We start from the raw sequence: 20,602 nt of genomic DNA on the forward strand, positions 1-20,602 counted from the left end.
ATATATATTATTATATATATTATATATTATATATATTATTTATATATGTATATATTATATATATATATCATATTATATAGATATATTTTGATATGCATAGCGCCAAAAAAAGCTGACAAAAAACGTTACATGCTTTTTTTTAAAAGGGATTATCTGAAATTCACCAAATTAAAACAAACCATTTCTTAATTCCACTCCAAGGGAATCATTCAATGGCATCACAAAAAGTCTGAGTGTAAAATGTCAATTTACCTCTAAAAAATTTCTCAAATTCTGGTGGTTTCTCCATGCATATCTGTTTCTCCCACGAAAGACCAAAATGTTGGTGATTTGCCTCAATTTGCCGCAAGTAACATCCAAGATATCGCAAAATAAAATGCAAAACCATCCGAAAATGCTGAACGAGCAGACTCGGCAGAAACCTTCTTTCTCACGATGGAAAAGGCAAGAGAGCCATCACATTCTAACGCGCTCTCTGCTTAACTCAGCTTGGGCAATAATAAAATGGTATAGTGAGGCAAAATATGCATTTAAATTATCGCCCCGTGATAATAATTTGCATGCCGGCACGCTGGCACCTACGCTCCAACGCGCCTTTCCCCCGCCACATCTCGAAAAAAAAAAAAAGAAAAAAAATACCACCACCTTTGCCACCCACAAGCCACCCCATAACTTCGATGCTCCGTTCGCTTAGTTTAGCCCCGTTTAATTTAAATAATACTTCAACTCGGGTTGGGCTATACGGTCGCAAGATATACATAAAATCGCCATAACATTGTAAATTATAACTGATACGCGGGGGCTTATATCGCTAGGCGATTATACCGACTCTTTAAGGGTGGGTTTTTACTCTTTTCAACCCCACTACCCCTCTTTCCACCCTTTTCTCGTTTACACCGCACTGCGAGATTCGGGAGATGCTAAATTAGCGTCGTTACTCCACACACATTCCGGATATTTCTATGTGAAGATAAAAGCCAGATGAAACCACACTTCAACTTGACTTTTTCACTTTTCCTGGACTGCACTTTTATACAAATGCTGTGAAATTTCGCTTATCATATCGTTTGAATTATTAATTGTGTGAGTTTCAATCTAATTTCAATCGCTTAGGATTTGGGACGTCATTTTTCCATTTTCGATAGAGTGAAAATTAATTATGAATATTAATTATCATTGGGTCCATAGCTAAAAAAATCCGCGATAACAAAATCCCGTTAAAAAAACTCGGACCAAAAAATTCCGCGGAAAAATGGCGCGTCAAAAAGACCCGGTGAAAAAAAAACCAAAAATATAAATTGGGATTTAATACGTTTTGGGTGTGTGGGCTTTTTTTTCCTTTTCTCTTTCTTCTTCTGCCTACTGTTTACATCGTAATAAACAAGACAACCAAAGCAATGAAAATACAACTAATCCTGTAGACAGACTTTCATAATATTTTTTAAGAGGTTTAATGTTTAAACTTTTATACATGTTTTCTTTTAATCGAGTTTTCTTGACGAGTTTTTTTAAACGAGCTCCTATTATGATTAATTGTCGCGAGAGAATTATTTTTTTAATTCTATAAGATACTGATGTCAAGTAGTAAACACAGCCTCCTGGACCACAGTTTTCCTTTTTTTTAATTATACTTTTTAAAAACTCAATTACGGTTTATTTTCTTAAATAATCATATTGACCCTTGATGGCTGATGAAATGCAATACGATTTAATAAACCCTAAGAAATCTGCCCTGGACCTCACCAAAACGTCTAATCCCCCACAAATGAAATTCTTCAATCCATAATTGCCCTATTACTCCATTCACCAGTCCTCCCCGAAAGAACAATTGCACCCGTATTGTCCTTATTACGACCAAAAGCCCAATCTTTTTCATCTTCCCCTTCTCCTGTAAAGTTCAATGAAGCGTTCATAAAACGTATTGCCTATATTGAGCGATAAATTGCGTGCCTGAATAATCCAAGGCCCAGTGTAATCGTTATTGTTTTATTACGCTATAACATATATAGGCAGCAGAGATATTTTGAACGAAACGATGGAGACTGGTGCGTACATTACATGCTTCCATGTGTGTGTCATGGTAATAGGTATAAAGGAAATAGGGGATGAGGTTAAAAGAGAAAACAGTGGGAGAGAAGGGGATCCTCTGGCCCATCGTTTCACCGCAATTCCGCGAAGTATGCAGATCTAAGAATTCAAATGGCCATCCTATAGAGACCGTAAAATGGCGGACAATCGCGCTCGTAAACCACTATATTAAAATTCTATATCGTAGCGTGCACGCCCGCTGTCCAACCAGTATTATACACCCCTCAAAATCCCTCGGTCTCTCTGTCTCACCTTCCGAAAATTTTGTGCCCATCCTATACGACAATTCTCAGTCCTTCCATCCATCTCCCATCCCATACCACTTTTAACCCATGATTTTCAACATCCAACGACATTTCAACCATGCATACGTCATAAGCCTCCTGCTAAATATACACCACGCCGGTTTTACCTTGAATTTGAGATTATTATTTACGGGAGGCTAGATTTAAATGACGATTATTTTCAGGGCTTCCCTCAAATTTTCATCACTGATGGCGACTTTTATGTTAAGGTACTTCAAAAATCTGATGAAACACCTATATTCCGCGTTGGTTCCGCCATTGCAGTTCAAGATGTTAATAAATCATGTGATGCAGGAAAAACGGTCTATATGCCAAATATATATTATTATACAGTCAAATATGCGCTAATAAATTGATTTGATATATATACGCCGTATATCGAATATATTTGCGGCGTAATGTTTTAGCATAAATATTTTTTCCGGTCGAAAAAAAATGTGCGTTTTTGCGACAATCTTAAGAAGAAAAGGATCTTGTGAGTTGAGTGAATTTGTCTGAAATTTGCACGGCACTTTTAGGAAAATTTAATTAATATCCAAGTTCTTCGATCACTTCACGGACTTCCCAATATAGTCTTTGAAAATGTATGCTTCCAGCTTTATACAATTTATGATAGCTTTATGAATTGATGAAAAAAATCACTCTAAATTTATCGATTTGATAAACTTAAAAGCTACCTTCATCATTGCGTGCTTTTCATATTAAACCAATAATCCACATAATGAACAATAAATTAAAATAATGACCCAAATGAAGGAGGAAATGAAATTTGAGATTCGTTGGTTTATTATTTATCAACTGATGGCTCCCGTAGATTTGCTGGACACGAGTTAGTCTTTGTTGGAATTATTCAATTAATTTTATAAAGATATTAAGAATGGAAAGCCATCAGGCTTTTTACATCTGTCAGTCCAGCTAAATTTTCCAACTCACGACACAAAAGTCACACGGCATAAACAGATGGCACGCCCCGCCCGACACTTTCATTAATAATGACTGTTATCAGAAAACATCAAAGTATGTGGAAATTATCTGATTTAACGTTTTAAAAAATATGGAAATGATTTCTGTACAGTTTACTCTTCCACAAAAAGAATTTAAACGAACCACCATAACGCTATTAAATTTATTGAAGAATCCGGCTTGTTCACTGGTCCTCCTGAACATTGAATGTCACTATAGGGATATCAGACACCAACCCTTCCAAAATACTAGTTTACCCGAAGAACCCAAAGCGCCACAACGACGAGAGGCTGTAATGCGTTATTAATGAACACCAAGAATTTCATTAAAGATTGTTTGTATATCAAACTGTCCACTAAATTATGCCCCACAACCCTTGGCATCCCCTTCCACTTGAAAACTATTGGCTACCAGGATTCCACATAGGGTACCAAACATCTCCCCACAAAACCCTTCATCGAAGTTGTTAAATAATTACCAGTGAACAAAAAAATTCTCAACTTTTAATTTATTTTAATTCCTCAATTGTTGGGGTTGAAGCACTTTTATTGGATGAAAACAAGTGGATAGTAGGAAAATAGCCTGAGCCAAGTCAGTTATTTTGCGACCTTTCCTGGGGACATACATTATTAGTAGGGATAGCTTGGGTAACCCTGGTGGTGTGGGTATAGAGGCGTTACGGGTTTTCGGGAACGCGTGCGACGTGCTCGAAAGAGAGGGCACCGAGTTTTCGAGGGTGAAGGGGGTTGCGAGGGGGTGGCAGAGGGTGGCAGAGGATACAGTTAATCGTTGGGAAGCTATTAACTTCGGACTGGAATGCCCCATAGCGCCTCATTTCGTTCAATGCAAATTTACATCCCACACTCATCCCCCTTCATATACGCCTACACCTACATAACAACATTTTAGCTGCATCCATACTCTCTGGCTTCCCTTTATACCCTTCAACCCCCCCATCCCACCCCCTCCCTACAAATAAAACTGCATACCACGTGTCTTAATGTGTATCCGTACGATGCAATTTATGCATTTGATCGGACTAACAAAATTCACGTGCAATAAAAATCAATTTTTCCTGGAATGAAAGGAAAATTTTTATATTTCCATGAATACCTTTTTTGTAGCCCTCACCCTTTTCTGCCAAGAATATAATTACAATAATATACTATTTTGATTCATTATTGACAAGAAAACCGTTCGAATATCTGAAATTAATGTCTTCCTGAAATTTAAGATTTGGATGAGAAATATTGAATATTGAAGTATTAAACGTTTTACCATCATTGATTAACTATTTATCCAAGCTTTTCAATTACAGTATTTGTGAAAATCGTGAAAATATTTGAAAATATTTGTGAAATATCCTATCAGCTCAAAAACTTTGCAAACACGAGGGATCTCTCCCTACTGATAGATTGTACCATATCACCGGGTAGTTTCAACAATGTAAAAGTTTGATAAATTGTAACTGACACCTTGTGACTCACCTCATACCAGTGTACATACACCACTTGTTTGTCACGATGGAATGCGGGTCGTAAGGTTGACTAATAATAACGTCGTTGTGCTTGTTTTACGTGTATCCTTTCGTTTACCATATCCACACGCAACCCGAGAACCTGTCCGTGGTACTCTGAGACGACAATGATAACGCATAAAAGCACACCAGGATTTAACGTTGGTTCCTTAATATGGACAAATGCATGAGTATATATCAGGGTAAAATGTCCGGATGAAACGTATGCTTTGTATTTATTTGCACAGTGTTCTAGAGATTTTGTCATTGTAATGCGCAGATATTAGGGTCGAAACTTTCGCGATTCCTTACAGGCATCATAATACTAATTAACTGAGACGTCTATTTACTCGTGGTAATCACAGAACGGGATAATTGGATTAAATGCCAAACAACTAATAATTGATTTGATTTAATAATATGAAAAACTAGTTTGTTCCGAACTCAGACAATTCAGGGAAAATTACTAATGGAAAATAGAAACGCAAAAATATTCAAAATTGTCGTTATTTTTTAAATAATTTTTTTACACTTTGAAAATTTCTGGTACTTCGACTAGTTGCCATGTATTGGCATCACTCAATAACCTATCCTATATCATTGATTAATCCTAAAAAAGAAAGGGATAATATTCTGAACATAAGAAAAAAACACGGATAGAAAAATACGGGAAAAAATGCGTGATTAGTCACGTAATCGTGGGCTGAACATTGATTTCAGTCATTTTTATCTAAAATCATGATAAAAAAAACGAGACGGTCAGCAAATTTTACTATTTCCTCCAGAAAATTTACGAAACTGTCAATTTTTTTTTTCAAACCCGCAAAAGTTAGAGTTTTAAATCCAAAATACATCAAAGAACGTAAAGATTGCTCAATTTAATTTAAATTTTAAACACGTAACCTCAGTAACCGCTTTGATAACTAACGTCTTGATAGGGTTTCTAATGACGATCGACACAATAACAATAACAAACCTCTGGCGTGTGGGTACAATCCTTGCCTCACATGCCACAGTAAATTTTACGGAACTAATCGGTAAATTTTCCTACCCGCGTAGTACTTTTTCCGATTTCGCCATTCACCCATGTTTACGTTTCAAACAGTATTTTTTACGAAACTTCTCACGTACTTCTTCCAGTATTTTTCTCTCCATGAACAGATAATTCTTTTTAGTTCTATCGGATTTATTGATTTTTTATGAAACTAAATATGATTATAATTGTATAAAATTCACAAGTATTCTTTCTTCAATATCACTTCTCAAGAAGATACATTGTATAAAGCTCTCGTTCCTTCTCGCTCTGGAATTTTGGTACAAAATTGATCTTCACGATTTCTGAGAATCCCTCGTCCATACTAGGCTCCACGAAGTTCTTCCTGTAAGTTTTCACATACGCGTAGACAGATAGTCCGAGGAAAAGTCGGAGATACAGGAGCAGCAGTAGCTTAATGAATCTGGTACAACGCCAAACTAATGTGGAGTGCGTGCCACTAGTGGAATATACCAATTGTAAAATTCACTTCTTCAATCTACATTGTCTAAAACTGTAATTTTTATCATCATGCTAAAGCCCACTTCCTAATTCATTTCCATATTTTCCGTTCTATGCACTTTTTACTGTTAATCCAAAAAAATTGCCCTTGTGCCTCCGACTCCTTTAAATAATTAAATAAAACATTTACTTACACGTATGAATTTATAATAATTTCACTAATAACCATATGACTTGGATCCGTCAGTTCCCTAAACTGAAACATAAAATAAAAGATTCGAAACTCATTTTCAATTCTGTTGGAAATTTAAAACGATAATAAATCCATATTCTCACTCGGTTGTTATGCTTCGCATGTTCAACTGAGGTCTTCATCAGAAAACATCTGACTGGAATGTTCTTGGATTTGGCAACATGAAGAAACCTTTGCCTTGATGTTGGATCCGGATTCGTATTGTCAATTACTACACTTTTCCCTTTGGATAGTATTTTTTCCATTTCTGCTACACATTTCTGCCAACTTCCTAGTCTGTCTCTATTTATGTGGTGATAATCCTTAAGGTAATTCTGTACTACGTGGGTCTTTCCGGTTCCTGGTGCACCCACCATGAGAATCACCTTTTTCCAATAGAGAAAATTCATTATTAAATCTGTTAAGAGTTTGAAAAATCATTGTATTCATCTTTTTTTCTCACTTCTTGAATTTTTGAGGATAATTGAGCTATTGGCGGATCGCAAACATCAGCATTATCTTCTACTCTTTTTGGATCAAACACCGGTAAATTGTACTTCACTGGCTTCTGTCCCAGGAAATGTTCTTCAGGCGTGTAAAACGTTAAGTCAACATTCAAGGCAAATAGCCTATCGGCCAGAGAGTGATCCTTCTTCTTCTTTGGTGCCCAATCTTTAGGTCTTCCTGCTGCATCTCCAACGAAGAAAGATTTGTCCTTGTCAATGGGCACTCCATCGTTACACTAATATCAGAATTTTTATTCAGAATTTCCTCCAAATTCCAAATTCATCATATAATTAAATTTCCCTGCAATTAAAAATTCTTACTCTACTTACAAATTTAACTAATCTATCCCACATTCCTGTCACCGGTTTCCTATAAGAATCCCTTGCAGTCGCAATGAAAACCTGAAAGGAATAGGATATTACATCAATTTCTATAGAAAAAAACATTTGAAAAAGTATTCAAATATCAATTCGATTTAGAAGATTAAGGGCCGGGTGGACTATCTATCGAGCGTCATCTTTTATTTAAATTTTATCTTTTTAACCTAAAATACATAAAAATTTGGGATAAGTTTTGAGGTCACGAAAATCACTGGAGTTGGCATAAAAAAATAATGAAAAAAAAGAGGAAAAAATTTTGAAGGGCGCTAAAGAGCGATATTTATGAAAAGGGATTTTCCAGGTTTACAAAAAAATAATGAAAAATATGTAGCATGTATGTCAAGTATTCACCACACAAACCAAACCCTCCACTGAATTGAATGCAGCTACAGGCAATCAAATGCTGCAGATTTTTCATTATTTTTTTGTAAACCTGGAAAATCCCTTTTCATAAATATTGCTCTTTAGCGCCCTTCAAAATTTTTTCCTCTTTTTTTTCATTATTTTTTCATGCCAAATCCAGTGATTTTCATGACCTCAAAACTTATCCCAAATTTTTATGTATTTTAGGCTAGAAAGATAAAATTTAAACAAAAGATGACGTTCTATAGGTAGTCCACCCGGGCCTTAACGGAATAAAAAATGTACATTCTAAAACAAATACGCACTTGGATTGGAACTGCCAGTCTTTTAACAACTCTCTCAATCTTTTGTTTGAAATCATTAGGTTTGGATTTCCCCAATCCCAACCCTCCCTGATTTGTAAAAATAACAATTTTATATCCATCCGAATGCAGCTCCTTCAACTTTCCAGGTATTCCCGGAAACAGAATCTTCCAGTCATTGAGATCCTTTGGGAAGACCAACCCTGATTGCGTAGTTATCAAAGTTCCATCCATGTCATACGCTGCAATTTTCGATCTGGATTGCACCCCCTCAGCAGTAAAAATCATCAACGCCTGTTTATCCACATCTTCCCAAGTTTCATTATGAATTGTACGTGTTTCTTCGTAATCAATATTTTCAGGCTTAGATCCACTTGGCACTGGACTCTGATGTTTCGTTCTCACTTTTTCAAGGATCTCCCGCGATGTTTTTTCGTCGACATCATCATCAGTATCCCTCACCTCTTTTGACATTTTAGCGTCGCAATAATCCCCTCTAGGCTTTTTGTTTAGTGTAAACTCTTGGCTATCTTCTGATTCAGTGTAAGATCGTTTCTTAGAATTTATTGACTCCTTTCCTATATCAGACGGCGGTGGATTGAATTCTATCCTGTAAGGATATTTACCGTAGAGTATCTGAATAACGTCTCCATGTTTTCCCAAATATTTTTCATCCTTTTTCGTCTTACAGCCGTTAAAGCCAGAGGGTCGAGCACCAGTTTGGCACACGGTCACACATTTATCCGCATAACTTGCACACAAACGAACTGATGAAATAAAAAGAAAATCATAATTCTTGATATTATTATTATCTACTGAATGAATAATAAAATTAGAATCAAATTAACTCCATTTGATAGTTTGTCAGATCTCGGGAAATTTCAAGAGTTCTAAATAATTTCTTCACCGACAAACGAAAATCAATGAGTACTGATTCGAAGCAAAGCCACATTTTATAAAGGAAATCAAAATAGGATATTACGACTATTCCGGAGACGAATAAATAATGTCCTAACAATCATATTTCAAATACAAATCCAATAAATTGCCTGAGTCAAATTAAAATTCACAGAGACACAGAAATTTCTTCAAAATATATAAAACCATCTTGTACTGTATTGTTAATGCTCAATAATTAATCAAATCCGATTAATTGATAAGATACCCTATCGAAACTGCAATGCAACCGTTGCCCACGATTTTCGTAGCAAACAAGATAATAATTTTTACAATGAAGTAGATAATATTCTCATAAAAATAACTCATTATTTCAATTTATAGTTGAATGGGATTTACAAGTGTCGTAATCACCTCTGCAGTGCAATAGACCGAAAAAAAAGACAATAAAACTGTAATAATTCATAATTCAATAGGAGAAATCAAATAGAAAAAACATAAATCCATCTATTCCCACCAAAAACACACTAATGTCACCCATAAAATTTAGGTTATGAATTCACATCTGCTGCACTAACCTTGATTTCTCGAGCACTTTATATCCGTTATTTTCGTATCAACATTGCGCCCCACAAAAACAGGTTTATCATTAGGTAAAAAAATTGCTGAATTTGAATTGTGATGATTGCATATGTAACAACTCTTCACATTAGTACTCATGATGTCATAGCCGGTTGAAAAACACGTAAATTTATCCCCGGGAAATTCTCCTCTTGAATCCCTTGAATCGATAGCAGCAGCAGATGGCGCTATTTGGTACGAAAAGAAAAAAATTTGAATTCATGGCAAATCTGACCGGTGGGGTCGTCACGTCATTAAAAATGTTAAAAAAAAATATGACAAGACTGAAGATGTTTATCTGTCTACTTAAGAAGTGTGGGCAGGGGTGGTAAATGGTAATGGCAGTTCCTTGGGGATGTCTTCAGAGGGGTAAAGAGAAAAAGATGTAGAAAGAAGACTGGAAATGGATGTATTCACATTATACACCCTCTGTTCTTTTAATTTCTCCAAAGCTTCACCCTTAGATCCCATTCCACGCCTCTGGATTAATAAGGCGTCGACAATGTGACGTCTTTTTTTCTTTTACTCCAACGTACCCAGGAGCTCTGTAGCGAGAGAATCACTCCAGTGAAAAGTACCTCGAAGGGAATGGGAAAAATAGTGAAAGGATAAGAACTGGAGATGATAAAAGGAAAATATATACTCGAGTCTCTTATAATTCATTCTAACATCTACTATATATTCTATATATTCTACTTTCAAATGGTTAATTATCAATGAAAAATCGATTTTCATGAGATGTCATCTCCAATTAATAGATTGAAGTATAAAATAATATATGTAAGATACATCTTAATGTAAGGAATTGGTGTCCACTAACTAATTATTAATTTGTTCAATTCAATTACAGACACTGAAGCCAACGGATCCTCCAATATTCGAAATCACAAATTTGGTGATCAACGAAACTGCAACTCAACTTGTACTCTGGGGAAATCTTGGAATAGTCGTAGTTGAATTGCCAAGGAGATGGGGCAAAGACAACGCTTTTCAGAGTGGGAAGAAAGAGATATCTTGCGTGTGAGTATATTATTTTATGCGCATATTGTGAATCTTCATTATATTGATTTGTATGATTATTACATCATTGCATTGAATATATCTCATATAGATACTTTTAAATTCTACATTTTTAATATTTTGAGGTTTGCAATTAATATGATTATTAGTGGCTGAACGCAATTTACTTTTCAAAAGTTGAGAGTTAGACAAGTGCAAACGTTGAATACTAACCGCCTCATCAACAACACATGCCACACACTTAAAAGCTAACGCGATCCAAGGAGTATAGGTACCGTTTAACACAACCCTTCAGACACTTGAAGTCATACAAAACGAGTCGTAGTCATCCGAATCTTAGAGGGTGATTATAACGCAGGAGCTATTCAGAGATATTTGGTATATCAGAGATAAACGTTATCGTTTAAGTTCACCCTTTTGAGTTCATGGCAAAATTCGAATAATTTCACACCTCTATATACAAATGAGGGCTTTAAATAAATCCCCATACTCAAATGAGTCATCTGAATTGTTTGAGCAATTTCCAGGACATTTTTTCCTTCCTAATTTCAATTATGAATAAATTACCCGGCCCCAAGCGCAGTTATAGAAAAAAAGACAGTGTATTGGCCGCCATTGATTCGATAAATTAACAATTAAATGAAGAGAAATATTTAGTAAAAATTACAGAACTTTCTGTTCGTTTACCGATTACGGAATCGATATGAAAAATTTAAGCGCCGGTCTCGTAATTTTTCATAGATAATTCAGATAAAAATTACGGGACGCTTCCGTGAAATTTCCTACAACTACATTTTGCTACAAGATTACGGAAAAGACACATAATTTTTATTGAATATTTTTCTCTGTGTAGAGTTGGTAGCTTGAGATTTTTCTGAACAATTTTTAGGGAATAGTTCATTTCTGATAATCCGTTTAATCATAAAGATTTGCTGAAACCCATAAAATAAAAGTTTCTACCCACTGAATTATCCAAGAGCTGAGATGTCCAACAATTAAGCTTGAAATCTTACCCAGAACCCAGCATAAAGGATTTATGCAAAGAAAGTTGTAAACGTGTAGCTTTTTGAATGTTACCAAAAAACTTTTTCCCATTATTAAGTGTCTTGCTTGCACTTCTACTTCCTTGTCCCCCTCACTCCCCTTCTCTTAAATTTCCGTCACAGTTTTCTTCCCATCCAGAGGAGAAAACTGTGTACACAACTCTAATGCATACAGTACACTCGGAAATACGTCATCGTGTAGACAGAGAAATGTAGTGTAAGGTCGACCAGTTTGTAAACAAGTTGTGGTCATTAAAACGAATCTTGGCGGATTTAATGTCCAAGACTTTCGAGCTTCTCACCTTTCTTCTCCATTCTTCTTCTTTCAATACAATAAAACATCTAGCACATGTACAGAAACTCTTAGATTGCAACAATTCATAATCAACTTTAATTTATAAACAGCAAACAATCTTCTATTTATAAATTAATTAAAGTCTTTGAAAACTTCCAATTTAACAAAATTTAATTTGAATGAATTTTAAAATAATTTTTGTCACCGAGTGCGCTATCGAGTATTAATAATCACGTTTATTAATTTCTGAGAACCTAGCGTAATTATTTTCGGAGAATCTCAACAGCTAAACCCGAAAATTTATAAAATAAACATTGCCATTGTATCTCCGGAGCCCTTGAAAAAGCCACAAGCACCAAAACGGGCCGGCAATTGCAAATGCGAAGATTCCAAGCGTTGAGATTTCTCGGATTAACCAAATGGCGGCAATAATGGCGATTATTCGGCTTATGATATCAGACCGCGAAGTGGCTTTTGCCATTCCCCGTTCCCCACTCCCTTCGCCGTCCACTTTACCAAAAGAGCCACTAACTGCACCTAGGCGTCGTCCAAATCCTGACTCCAAGACACCGGATTAAAACTATTACCACCAACCACCACTCCCTCCCCATTGGTAACCGGGGAGTGACTACCCACCCCTTGCCACCCTCTACCACCCTTTTACACCCACTCACACCCCACAAAATAGTCTCTCTTCTATTTGGTAGTGTCCTAATTCTTTGCAGCAACCGAAACTACCTCTGCTTTACGAGTTGAATAAAGACGACTTGGTAATCCCCTGCGACGCTACCACCGCTCGCGTACAAACCCCGTCAGGGGGTTTCCTAAAAGCTGATTAGCTTTTGGCGCTTGGACCCACTACTGGTTATCCATTCATCTACACACATACACTTACTTGCTTTGATAACCATCCAACTCACGATTAACTTCCATTAATGAATAGTCAAGAGCAATTCCCTTGCATTTTCGTGGACTGGAAAATTCATGAAGTTGATCTCTACCATCAACTTCGTGCACAGCTGCTGAAATTTTACATTCAGCCAATTGTCAGTGTACGGATTAAAATATTCAGCCACAATTACCAGAGAAAAGGGTATATTTGGAAAAATTTTGGTTTTCCCACAGTAAATACTTCAGTAAACTAACGAAAAAAAAATCTATGAGCAATTATATCTTTTGGTATGCACAAATATTTATCCTAGATAGCTTCTAACTTTCCTACAATTTTAATACTTTAATTGGTTCAATAACGAAATATGCTTCTCTGATATCAATGCGTCAGTTGTTGCCTTCAGTACTGGTGTTTAAAAAAGGATAATTGGACTCTCGGTGGTCACTTTGGGCCCCCCGGCTAGTTTTGCAGCTCCTGATTAATTTGACCTGATTAATTTCTCCTGGTGTAGTGAAAAAACGACAGGAGATACGAGTGAGAAAGAAAGGAAGAATTCATCTAGGAAAATGAAAAGAGGAAAAAGGATGGCCGAGGTGGAGGATAGCTCTGGGCTCTCGGCTCTCTTCCTCCTGCCTGAAGCTAATTATTGTTTTAAGGATTACCGTTATGTGTTTATTATGCGAGAAACGTTCCTATCTTTATCATCCACGTAACATTTGGTAGAATTCAGTAGCTGGGTATTTTCATGGAAAAGTGGGAGATGTGGAATAGCAACACAGCCAAAACCAAATCCCACTTCCAAGTCGGCCTACCTTTATGAATAATTCGAGTATCTTCTTTTTTTGCTTATGTGTGGAGAGAAAATGTGAAAGATGCTTTTCTCTGTCTAGAATTTTTTTTCTTCTTTGCTTTATTTCCTTTATTAAATGTCTCATTCGAATCGAACAAAATTTTTCGTATGAGATTTTTATCTTATGTCAAAAACGTAATTAGTGCAATGAATAAACTTTGCATCGTTACTTGTTTTACTAGAAATAATTTCAGTACATCACTTTCATCATGTCATAAATTAATAAATAACATGACTGCATTTTTTGTCATCGGGAAATATGGATAGAAATTTTTTTCCTGCAGTTACATAAATCAGTCAATAATCCCCCAGAATCCACAAACACTGGAAATATTCGGCAATATTTTTCCCCCTGAAAATAATTAACCATGGCTTCCTGGCGGAAAAATAAAGAACGATGTGACGAAAAAACCTGGGGAAAAAGAGATTGAATCCAATGTACAAACAGAAAGTTTGTGTGAGTATTTCATTTTCTGCACGCACCCCTCATCTCCATCCACCCTCTCTCACGTTTTTAAAAATGATTTAACCTAATGGTTATACATATGTAATCCCGATATAAACCAGAGCTAATCTCTGGCGACCACACACCGGGTTTACTTGTAACGACATTTCATATATTCACCCGGTCAGTCCCTTCCCCACATTTTTTACTCAACTCTTTCACACATCGTTCAATTTTTTCCAGATGAAAAATGGAATGTTTTCACCACATTTAACATGGCCTCCGAGTATTTATGATATTTTAAATCTTTTATCTCTTCAAGTTCTCAAAATCATGAAAATCATTATTACCCAGTCCCACCCGATCATTGCTCAATTATAATTATATAATCATGCATAATATATAAGTATTATTTACAATTTTTATGTTATTCATTTATTTAAAATTTTTGCAATGAAAAAATTCCGCTGACACCTTAATCAACAGACTCATTTCTATTTAAACCTATTTCCTGGAGAGAAGACATTTTAAATACACGACACGCGTTTGCACTCGAGCCCTTCGCCCTTACTGTACCCCATTCTCTTTCACTCTTTCTCGGTTAACGAAATAAAACTCAACGACGAAAAGAGACATCTGTCGGTTCTTTTAATTACAGTTGTACGTGTTCAGAAATTATGCATAATCGTCGTCTTGTTCCCATTTTGTCTCCTTTTGTCTCATTTATTTATTTCCATCTATTCTATTATATTTCAGACTTGAATAAAAGTTTAATGAAAAATATGGTCAATTAAATTTGAGAAATAAATTCATGGGGAGCGGAAGGGAATGAGGAGGGGAAGAGAAGGGGGAGTCATTAAATATACCCCACCAAAAAGCATCCACAGTGTCTAAGAATTAACGGTCTTAGTTAGGCGAAGGTGAGACCGTCCTGGTGCATGAATTACGACGCAAAGACCATCCGGGATATCAACGCTGGCTCTGCCTCGTTATATTATATATATTTTGTGCAACATCCCGATTTTATGGGCAAAATCTAGGAGGTACAAGCCACGGTAAAAGGGCACAAACTTCCCTCTCTCCTCTACTTTCCCCCAATTTCCACCCCTTTCATTTCAAAGCCCAATTGGAATTCTTGCTTGAATTCTTTTACTTACCGAACTTCTGCGGTTCCTGTATCAAATGTACTCTATCGTAATCATAATACTATCAATTACCTCAGTATTTATTCATAACTTTTTACTTTCTTTTATGTTCAACTTTTTTATCTCAATATCAGCGGAAAAAATAGCACAATGTAATAACTCCATAATTCAGTATAATCGGTGAGGTAATCGAGGAATTTATCATGTTTATGGAACATTTTCAATTAATTCTATGAAAAAATATGGTCATTCGCACTCGTCACTCGATTCAACTTTACAATTGCTCTGACTTCAACAAAAAAAAGGTTTATAAGATTTTTATGTAAAACAAATCAATTAATTGAAAACATGTAAGATGCCACATGTACACTGAGAAAAAACTTGTCTTCAGCCAAAAATATTTACTAACCACAAGAAAATATATTTGCCATTAGTAAGTCTTATGGGAGTATTTACACAGTGATCGCCAGATTTACTGGTGGGAGGAAAATATTCTTGGCAAAAATAATTCTTTTTTAGCGTATTATCGCCATCAGTCGATTCCTTATCAGTTTCAGTGAAGAAACATTGAATGATGTTATTGGTTCAATGAAATTGGGTGATTGATCATAAAAATCGATTGAAATGTCAGTTACAGGTGGGTTAACGAAGTTTTATAGTTTAATCTATGGCATTGGATTATCATAATGGCCCCTCGTTATGGCTCGTTCTATACCATCCACATAATATATTATATTCAAAATAATTTAATATCACGTCGTCTCGTGCTTACGTAAGTACTCCCAACTCTCTTCGCTCTTTCTACATTCACCGAAAGAGCTTGAGTGAGAGGATTGTTCGGTAAACTCTCGTTTTACACTGGCAACTCAGTCACGAAGAAAAGTCCACAAGCCTGAAGTGTATCTGCACCAGAGACGAATAACATATAAAGCACAGGTGACGTCTCATCCTCGCGGTTTACCCTCAAGATGAATGTTGCGAATTAATAAGTCATTTATTCATTGTTTCATTAACCCAAATTTAATTTTAATTCATTAATCGACGATGCATCTATAATTTGCATCCACTCAGATCGTACTTTATTATTTGATTAATAATTATACAATTGACCGGATGCGATTACACTATATGTGAAATATTTTTCTGCCATCATCTCGGCGGGAGAAAAATCATTAATTACCTTTTTCTTGGAAAGTATAAATATTTCAAGTATTTCTTATTCCTATAGATATCTCGAAATGTTGAAACAATTAAATTTAATGGGTTGCTTATAAAAAAAACTTCTGAATCCTCTCCCTCCAATTTTTCTAACAAACTAAAAACTTCTGGAAACTCAATAAAAAAAAACAGAAGTAATTAGAAATATGACTTGGTGGCGGTAAATGTCCCGTGACACCTAGGATAATCGTTTCGACTTTCCGGTGTTGTTCTATGCTTTTTGCTCCATTCCTGTTCCTCACCTTTGAACCCTTAACCCCATGGAAACCACAAAAAATAGGCAGTGGAGGGAAAAAGAAATGCTGAAAGAGTTGGTCCAGCATTAATTTTGATGAATATGAAAAAATTTCATGGCAGAAGAAAAATTTTGGTGTTCACGATGTAACAGTAGTCAGTGGCTGTGGTACTCCATGGAAAAGTGCGAATAAATCGCAGTAAGCTTTGTCACGGAGTGCGCTCTTTGTTCCCCGCCCTTTTTTACCGTTTTTGATGTCCAACGTTGGACTGGGAAAAAAAAAAACATTTGGCTGTTGAAAAAAAGTGTCTCCATGTGCGTGCATACATTTTTATCAATTATTAAGAACCCCCTCAGTTACTCGGTACAGAGGTATCCCCAGTCGAGGCAAGATAATGCATTGTAGGTGGTGCGTTAGCTGACCCGTACATGTGCATCAATCACTGGACGCAGAGAGGACATTAATAACGTCCAGTATCTTTGTCAACAGTAAAAAAAAGAATTTCTTTTTTGTTGTTGCAGGAATCACAATTTGACGGGTTACAGTTCACAGTTGGCGTCTACAGAAGTCAGGAGAGTCAGATGGCATCCTGGCTCAGCTGACGATTCTCATTTACTTGTACTTACGTCGGAAAATACTTTTCAGTAAGTATTCCATTCGTTATTTTTTAGCAAATTAATTATGGCCATACTTGGGGGAATTGTAGAGGAGCTATATATTTTTGACTGGGTTATACCATGATGCACTGTTGAGAAGTCCTTAAAATTTCAGTGATACAATTATCTGATTTTTTAATTATATGAGTTTTAATTGGAATTTAATTAATATTGGATATGGGAGATATAAATAATACTATAAAGCCGTGGATTAAACTTAAATTCTTTATTCTCAAAAATGGCACGAGGAAGAAACGTCTGTACTCTACGGAAATCTCCAGGAGACTAAAAACTAATCACAAAGACGAGAAACAAATCCGTCACCTAATGAATGAACCCTCTGTTCCTTCTCCTCAGAAATCATTGTTAATGTTTATGTAGCCTCTCAAGTGACTTTCAGTCAACATCCATATCGATTCATTTTTGTAACAGTCACTTAAAGAATAAATTAAACTCAATAATCCAACAATTAAAATGGGCTTTTCGATTTAAATAATTGATTTTTCAATGACAACTTGAATTTTACCAGGATATTCATGAAATTAAATGATGCTTGTCGAGTCAATGAAGACTTGTTAAATATTTCAATTTTTTTAGCTAAAATTTTAAAGGTAATTTTCCAACAGTATGTAAAAAAAGATAATTAGCCACAAAAAATCATATATTTCTAAATATTATTGATATATGTAATTGATCGTCTCATTGTTTCGTTAAAGATTGTACGAGTGTAAACTGAGTGACACTCCAAAATTGATTAGAAATTGGAAAGTTGGACCAACACCAGCATTCTCATCCACAACAATCGCCAACGTTGAAACACTTGGAGAGACTGCAGTTGACTTTGACTTCGCTACGCCAACGATAAAATGTGATACTGATTACCACAGCATTAATGACTGGAGCAAAGTTCAGTGGCCAATTCTCGTACTCCGTGGAGATGGTGATATCTTGATGGTCCACGATAACATCCTCTCGGGAAGGTACATCACTCCAATTTTTCGCATAATAATTATCAAGAACTAATTGACTTATTTTATGCATTGACTTGCTCATCGTTTCCAAAAAAATTATTTAAAAAATTATATAGAATTGATATGAACGGATGCAATTTTTTAGTTTGACGAAACCAGACGTAGTGGGTGCATTGACCATCTACCCACCTGCTGCTGATAACTATGGACTTGATTCCTGTTCAATAATGTGTCTTCAAACGACTCCGCCGGTTGTTGTCATTGCAACCGCCACCGGAAAGCTCTATCATGCACTTCTGATGCGTGAACCTGAGAGAGAGGCTGATGAGGGCAAAAGTTGGTCTCAGTACGGTTCCACTTACAGCCTGCACACACCTGACGATGCGTTATTCGTCTTTGAAGAGGTCGAAATGGAGCTTGGACTTCTGTTTACTGATACTGATAAGAAGTTCAGGTGTCCAATTAATTTACACAGAGATAAAGGAAGCAGACTGAGGTATGTTAAATAAAAAATATTCTTCATTGGCAGAAGTAGAAATCACGTCAAACCCAATGTTTCGAATTTTTTTCAGATATTTTTGCTCACACAACGCAGGGATTCATATGGTCACACTACCAATGATAACACAATTAAACGACTACGTCAATGCCAATGAAGGTATTCAAAATTCAGACTTATCCCATCGTCAATCCATTCCATTTAATTATTCAATCCCTTTTCAACATTTCTTTAAATTTCTCTATTCCAGAAAATGCCGATCTCAATTTACCCAGTTCTCTTCTACCCTCAAGTATTCAGTATTTACTCTGCACCAGAACAAAATATTCACATAATGAGGAAGCAACACCTGTTCTTGGATTCGGATTACTCCATCAGCCGTGTTCAGTTCTAATTTCCCTGCTTTATTCCGGCGTGGTTGTTGACTTATCAGTAGTTGACCTAGATTATATCCCTAAAATTGATTCTCTAGAGCCTTCAGTCAGCTCAAGTAACAAGGTATTCTCAAAAAATTTTTCTCAATCATTCCATCAATTTTCAACTCATTCACTTAACTAAATCCATCAACCTCTCGATCCTCGGTTGACTTACAGATAGCTAGAGAGCCCTTTGATACTTACATTAGAAATCTTCTGAAACATGATTCAGCATCTCAACCAATTACAAAACTTGGAACTGTAACGAAACCCTCAGGAAAAGAATATTTGGAGGTAAGATGATGTAAAGAAATAGTTGATATACAGACTCTTCTATATTGAAATGTTCATAATATATTCTAGCTTTTATATCGAGCAATTCATGTATTCCGTACCAATCACTTCGTAAAGCACGATAAAGTTCATGCAGAAATAACTAGGAAAGTTCGTACATTGAATGACTTGAAGAATCATCAATTAAATGAGCTCGATAATTTAATGAAAATAAGAAAAGATCTGCAATCGAAGGCAGAGCAATTGGCGGAACGTTATGAGGATATCAAGGATAAACAAGAGGAGTTGGCTAAACGGTGAGCACAAATAATTAATGTCAATTGCGATAAACACATAAAAATGTAGATTAAAGTGCTGAAAAGTTCAATTCGATATTTTTGTATTTCAATTATAATTATTTGCTCATGATGATAGTTTTATATTTTTCTCTATGAATTTCGATCAGAGCCGAAGAATTACTACGTCTAGTGAATCACAAAGAATTATCCAGTGCTGAAAGAGCTGATGCTACTGAATTGAAGGATTTGAATCAGAAAGTATCGAAAGAACTTGCTTTTCGCCTCGAACAATTGAAGAAAAAAGTCGAACAACAAAAAATGCACATGGAGGCCTGCAAAAAGGAGGAGAAGAAAAATTCCTATGTTCTCAGTGCAAGGCAGGAAGAAGCTATTAAGAGTAATATTGCACAAATGTACGTAATCATTTAATCTTCTCACTTCTTGATCCGATTACACAATTGCTAATAATTAATTTTATTTCCAGGGGAAAAAGCATCGCACACATGATTGCCCAAGTGAAAGCCCTTGAAGACGAACTAGATATTTAAATAAATATCTTTTCTTTTAATTTGATCATATTTACTGTAAATTTCATTTTAAAAAATACTGCCAGTTTCCGAATAAAGAATGAATTTTCCATTATTCAATTTATGGAGTGATCTCCTAATTTATTCA

At 35.7% G+C, this 20,602-nt stretch overlaps 2 protein-coding genes across 5 annotated transcripts in view; one reads left to right on the top strand and one right to left on the bottom strand.

Annotated features, from left to right (window-relative positions):
• mbo (Nuclear pore complex protein Nup88) overlaps positions 1-20,602 on the top strand; it is a gene marked incomplete at its 3' end in the record, with an annotated part of 47,672 nt that extends 27,070 nt beyond the window's left edge. The window contains 10 exon segments of the mRNA XM_011301276.1: positions 10,520-10,689; positions 17,335-17,457; positions 18,186-18,449; positions 18,586-18,936; positions 19,013-19,098; positions 19,190-19,437; positions 19,533-19,649; positions 19,719-19,945; positions 20,095-20,340; positions 20,412-20,602. Of these exon segments, the coding sequence (XP_011299578.1) occupies positions 10,520-10,689; positions 17,335-17,457; positions 18,186-18,449; positions 18,586-18,936; positions 19,013-19,098; positions 19,190-19,437; positions 19,533-19,649; positions 19,719-19,945; positions 20,095-20,340; positions 20,412-20,475 (1,896 nt within the window).
• On the bottom strand, positions 6,038-9,842 carry PNKP (Polynucleotide kinase 3'-phosphatase). 4 transcript variants are annotated; one of them, XM_011301274.1, is made up of 8 exons: positions 9,627-9,842; positions 8,778-8,918; positions 8,155-8,684; positions 7,436-7,507; positions 7,063-7,341; positions 6,704-6,985; positions 6,562-6,623; positions 6,038-6,251 (listed from the first exon to the last, which is right to left on the bottom strand). In XM_011301274.1, exons 1-8 carry the CDS (start codon positions 9,766-9,768, stop codon positions 6,128-6,130), a joined length of 1,632 nt encoding a protein of 543 aa, XP_011299576.1. In that variant the 5' UTR covers positions 9,769-9,842; the 3' UTR covers positions 6,038-6,127. The 4 variants fall into 4 exon arrangements, with proteins under 4 accessions (XP_011299576.1, XP_011299574.1, XP_011299575.1 ...); XM_011301272.1 differs by having other exon boundaries at positions 8,155-8,918; positions 9,627-9,841; XM_011301273.1 differs by lacking the exon at positions 9,627-9,842 and adding an exon at positions 9,463-9,611 and having other exon boundaries at positions 8,155-8,918.

The sequence above is a fragment of the Fopius arisanus genome, unplaced genomic scaffold (assembly GCF_000806365.1).
Source record: "Fopius arisanus strain USDA-PBARC FA_bdor unplaced genomic scaffold, ASM80636v1 scaffold00021, whole genome shotgun sequence".
NCBI lineage: Eukaryota > Metazoa > Arthropoda > Insecta > Hymenoptera > Braconidae > Fopius > Fopius arisanus.

Coding starts and splice junctions, on each gene's coding strand:
- PNKP (XM_011301272.1), bottom strand. CDS start 9,768: ATGAGTACTAATGTGAAGAGTTGTTACATATGCAATCATCACAATTCA. Junction 8,919..9,626: donor AAAGTGCTCGAGAAATCAAG/GTTAGTGCAGCA, acceptor TTATTTCATCAG/TTCGTTTGTGTGCAAGTTAT. Junction 6,624..6,703: donor ATGCGAAGCATAACAACCGA/GTGAGAATATGG, acceptor TTTATGTTTCAG/TTTAGGGAACTGACGGATCC.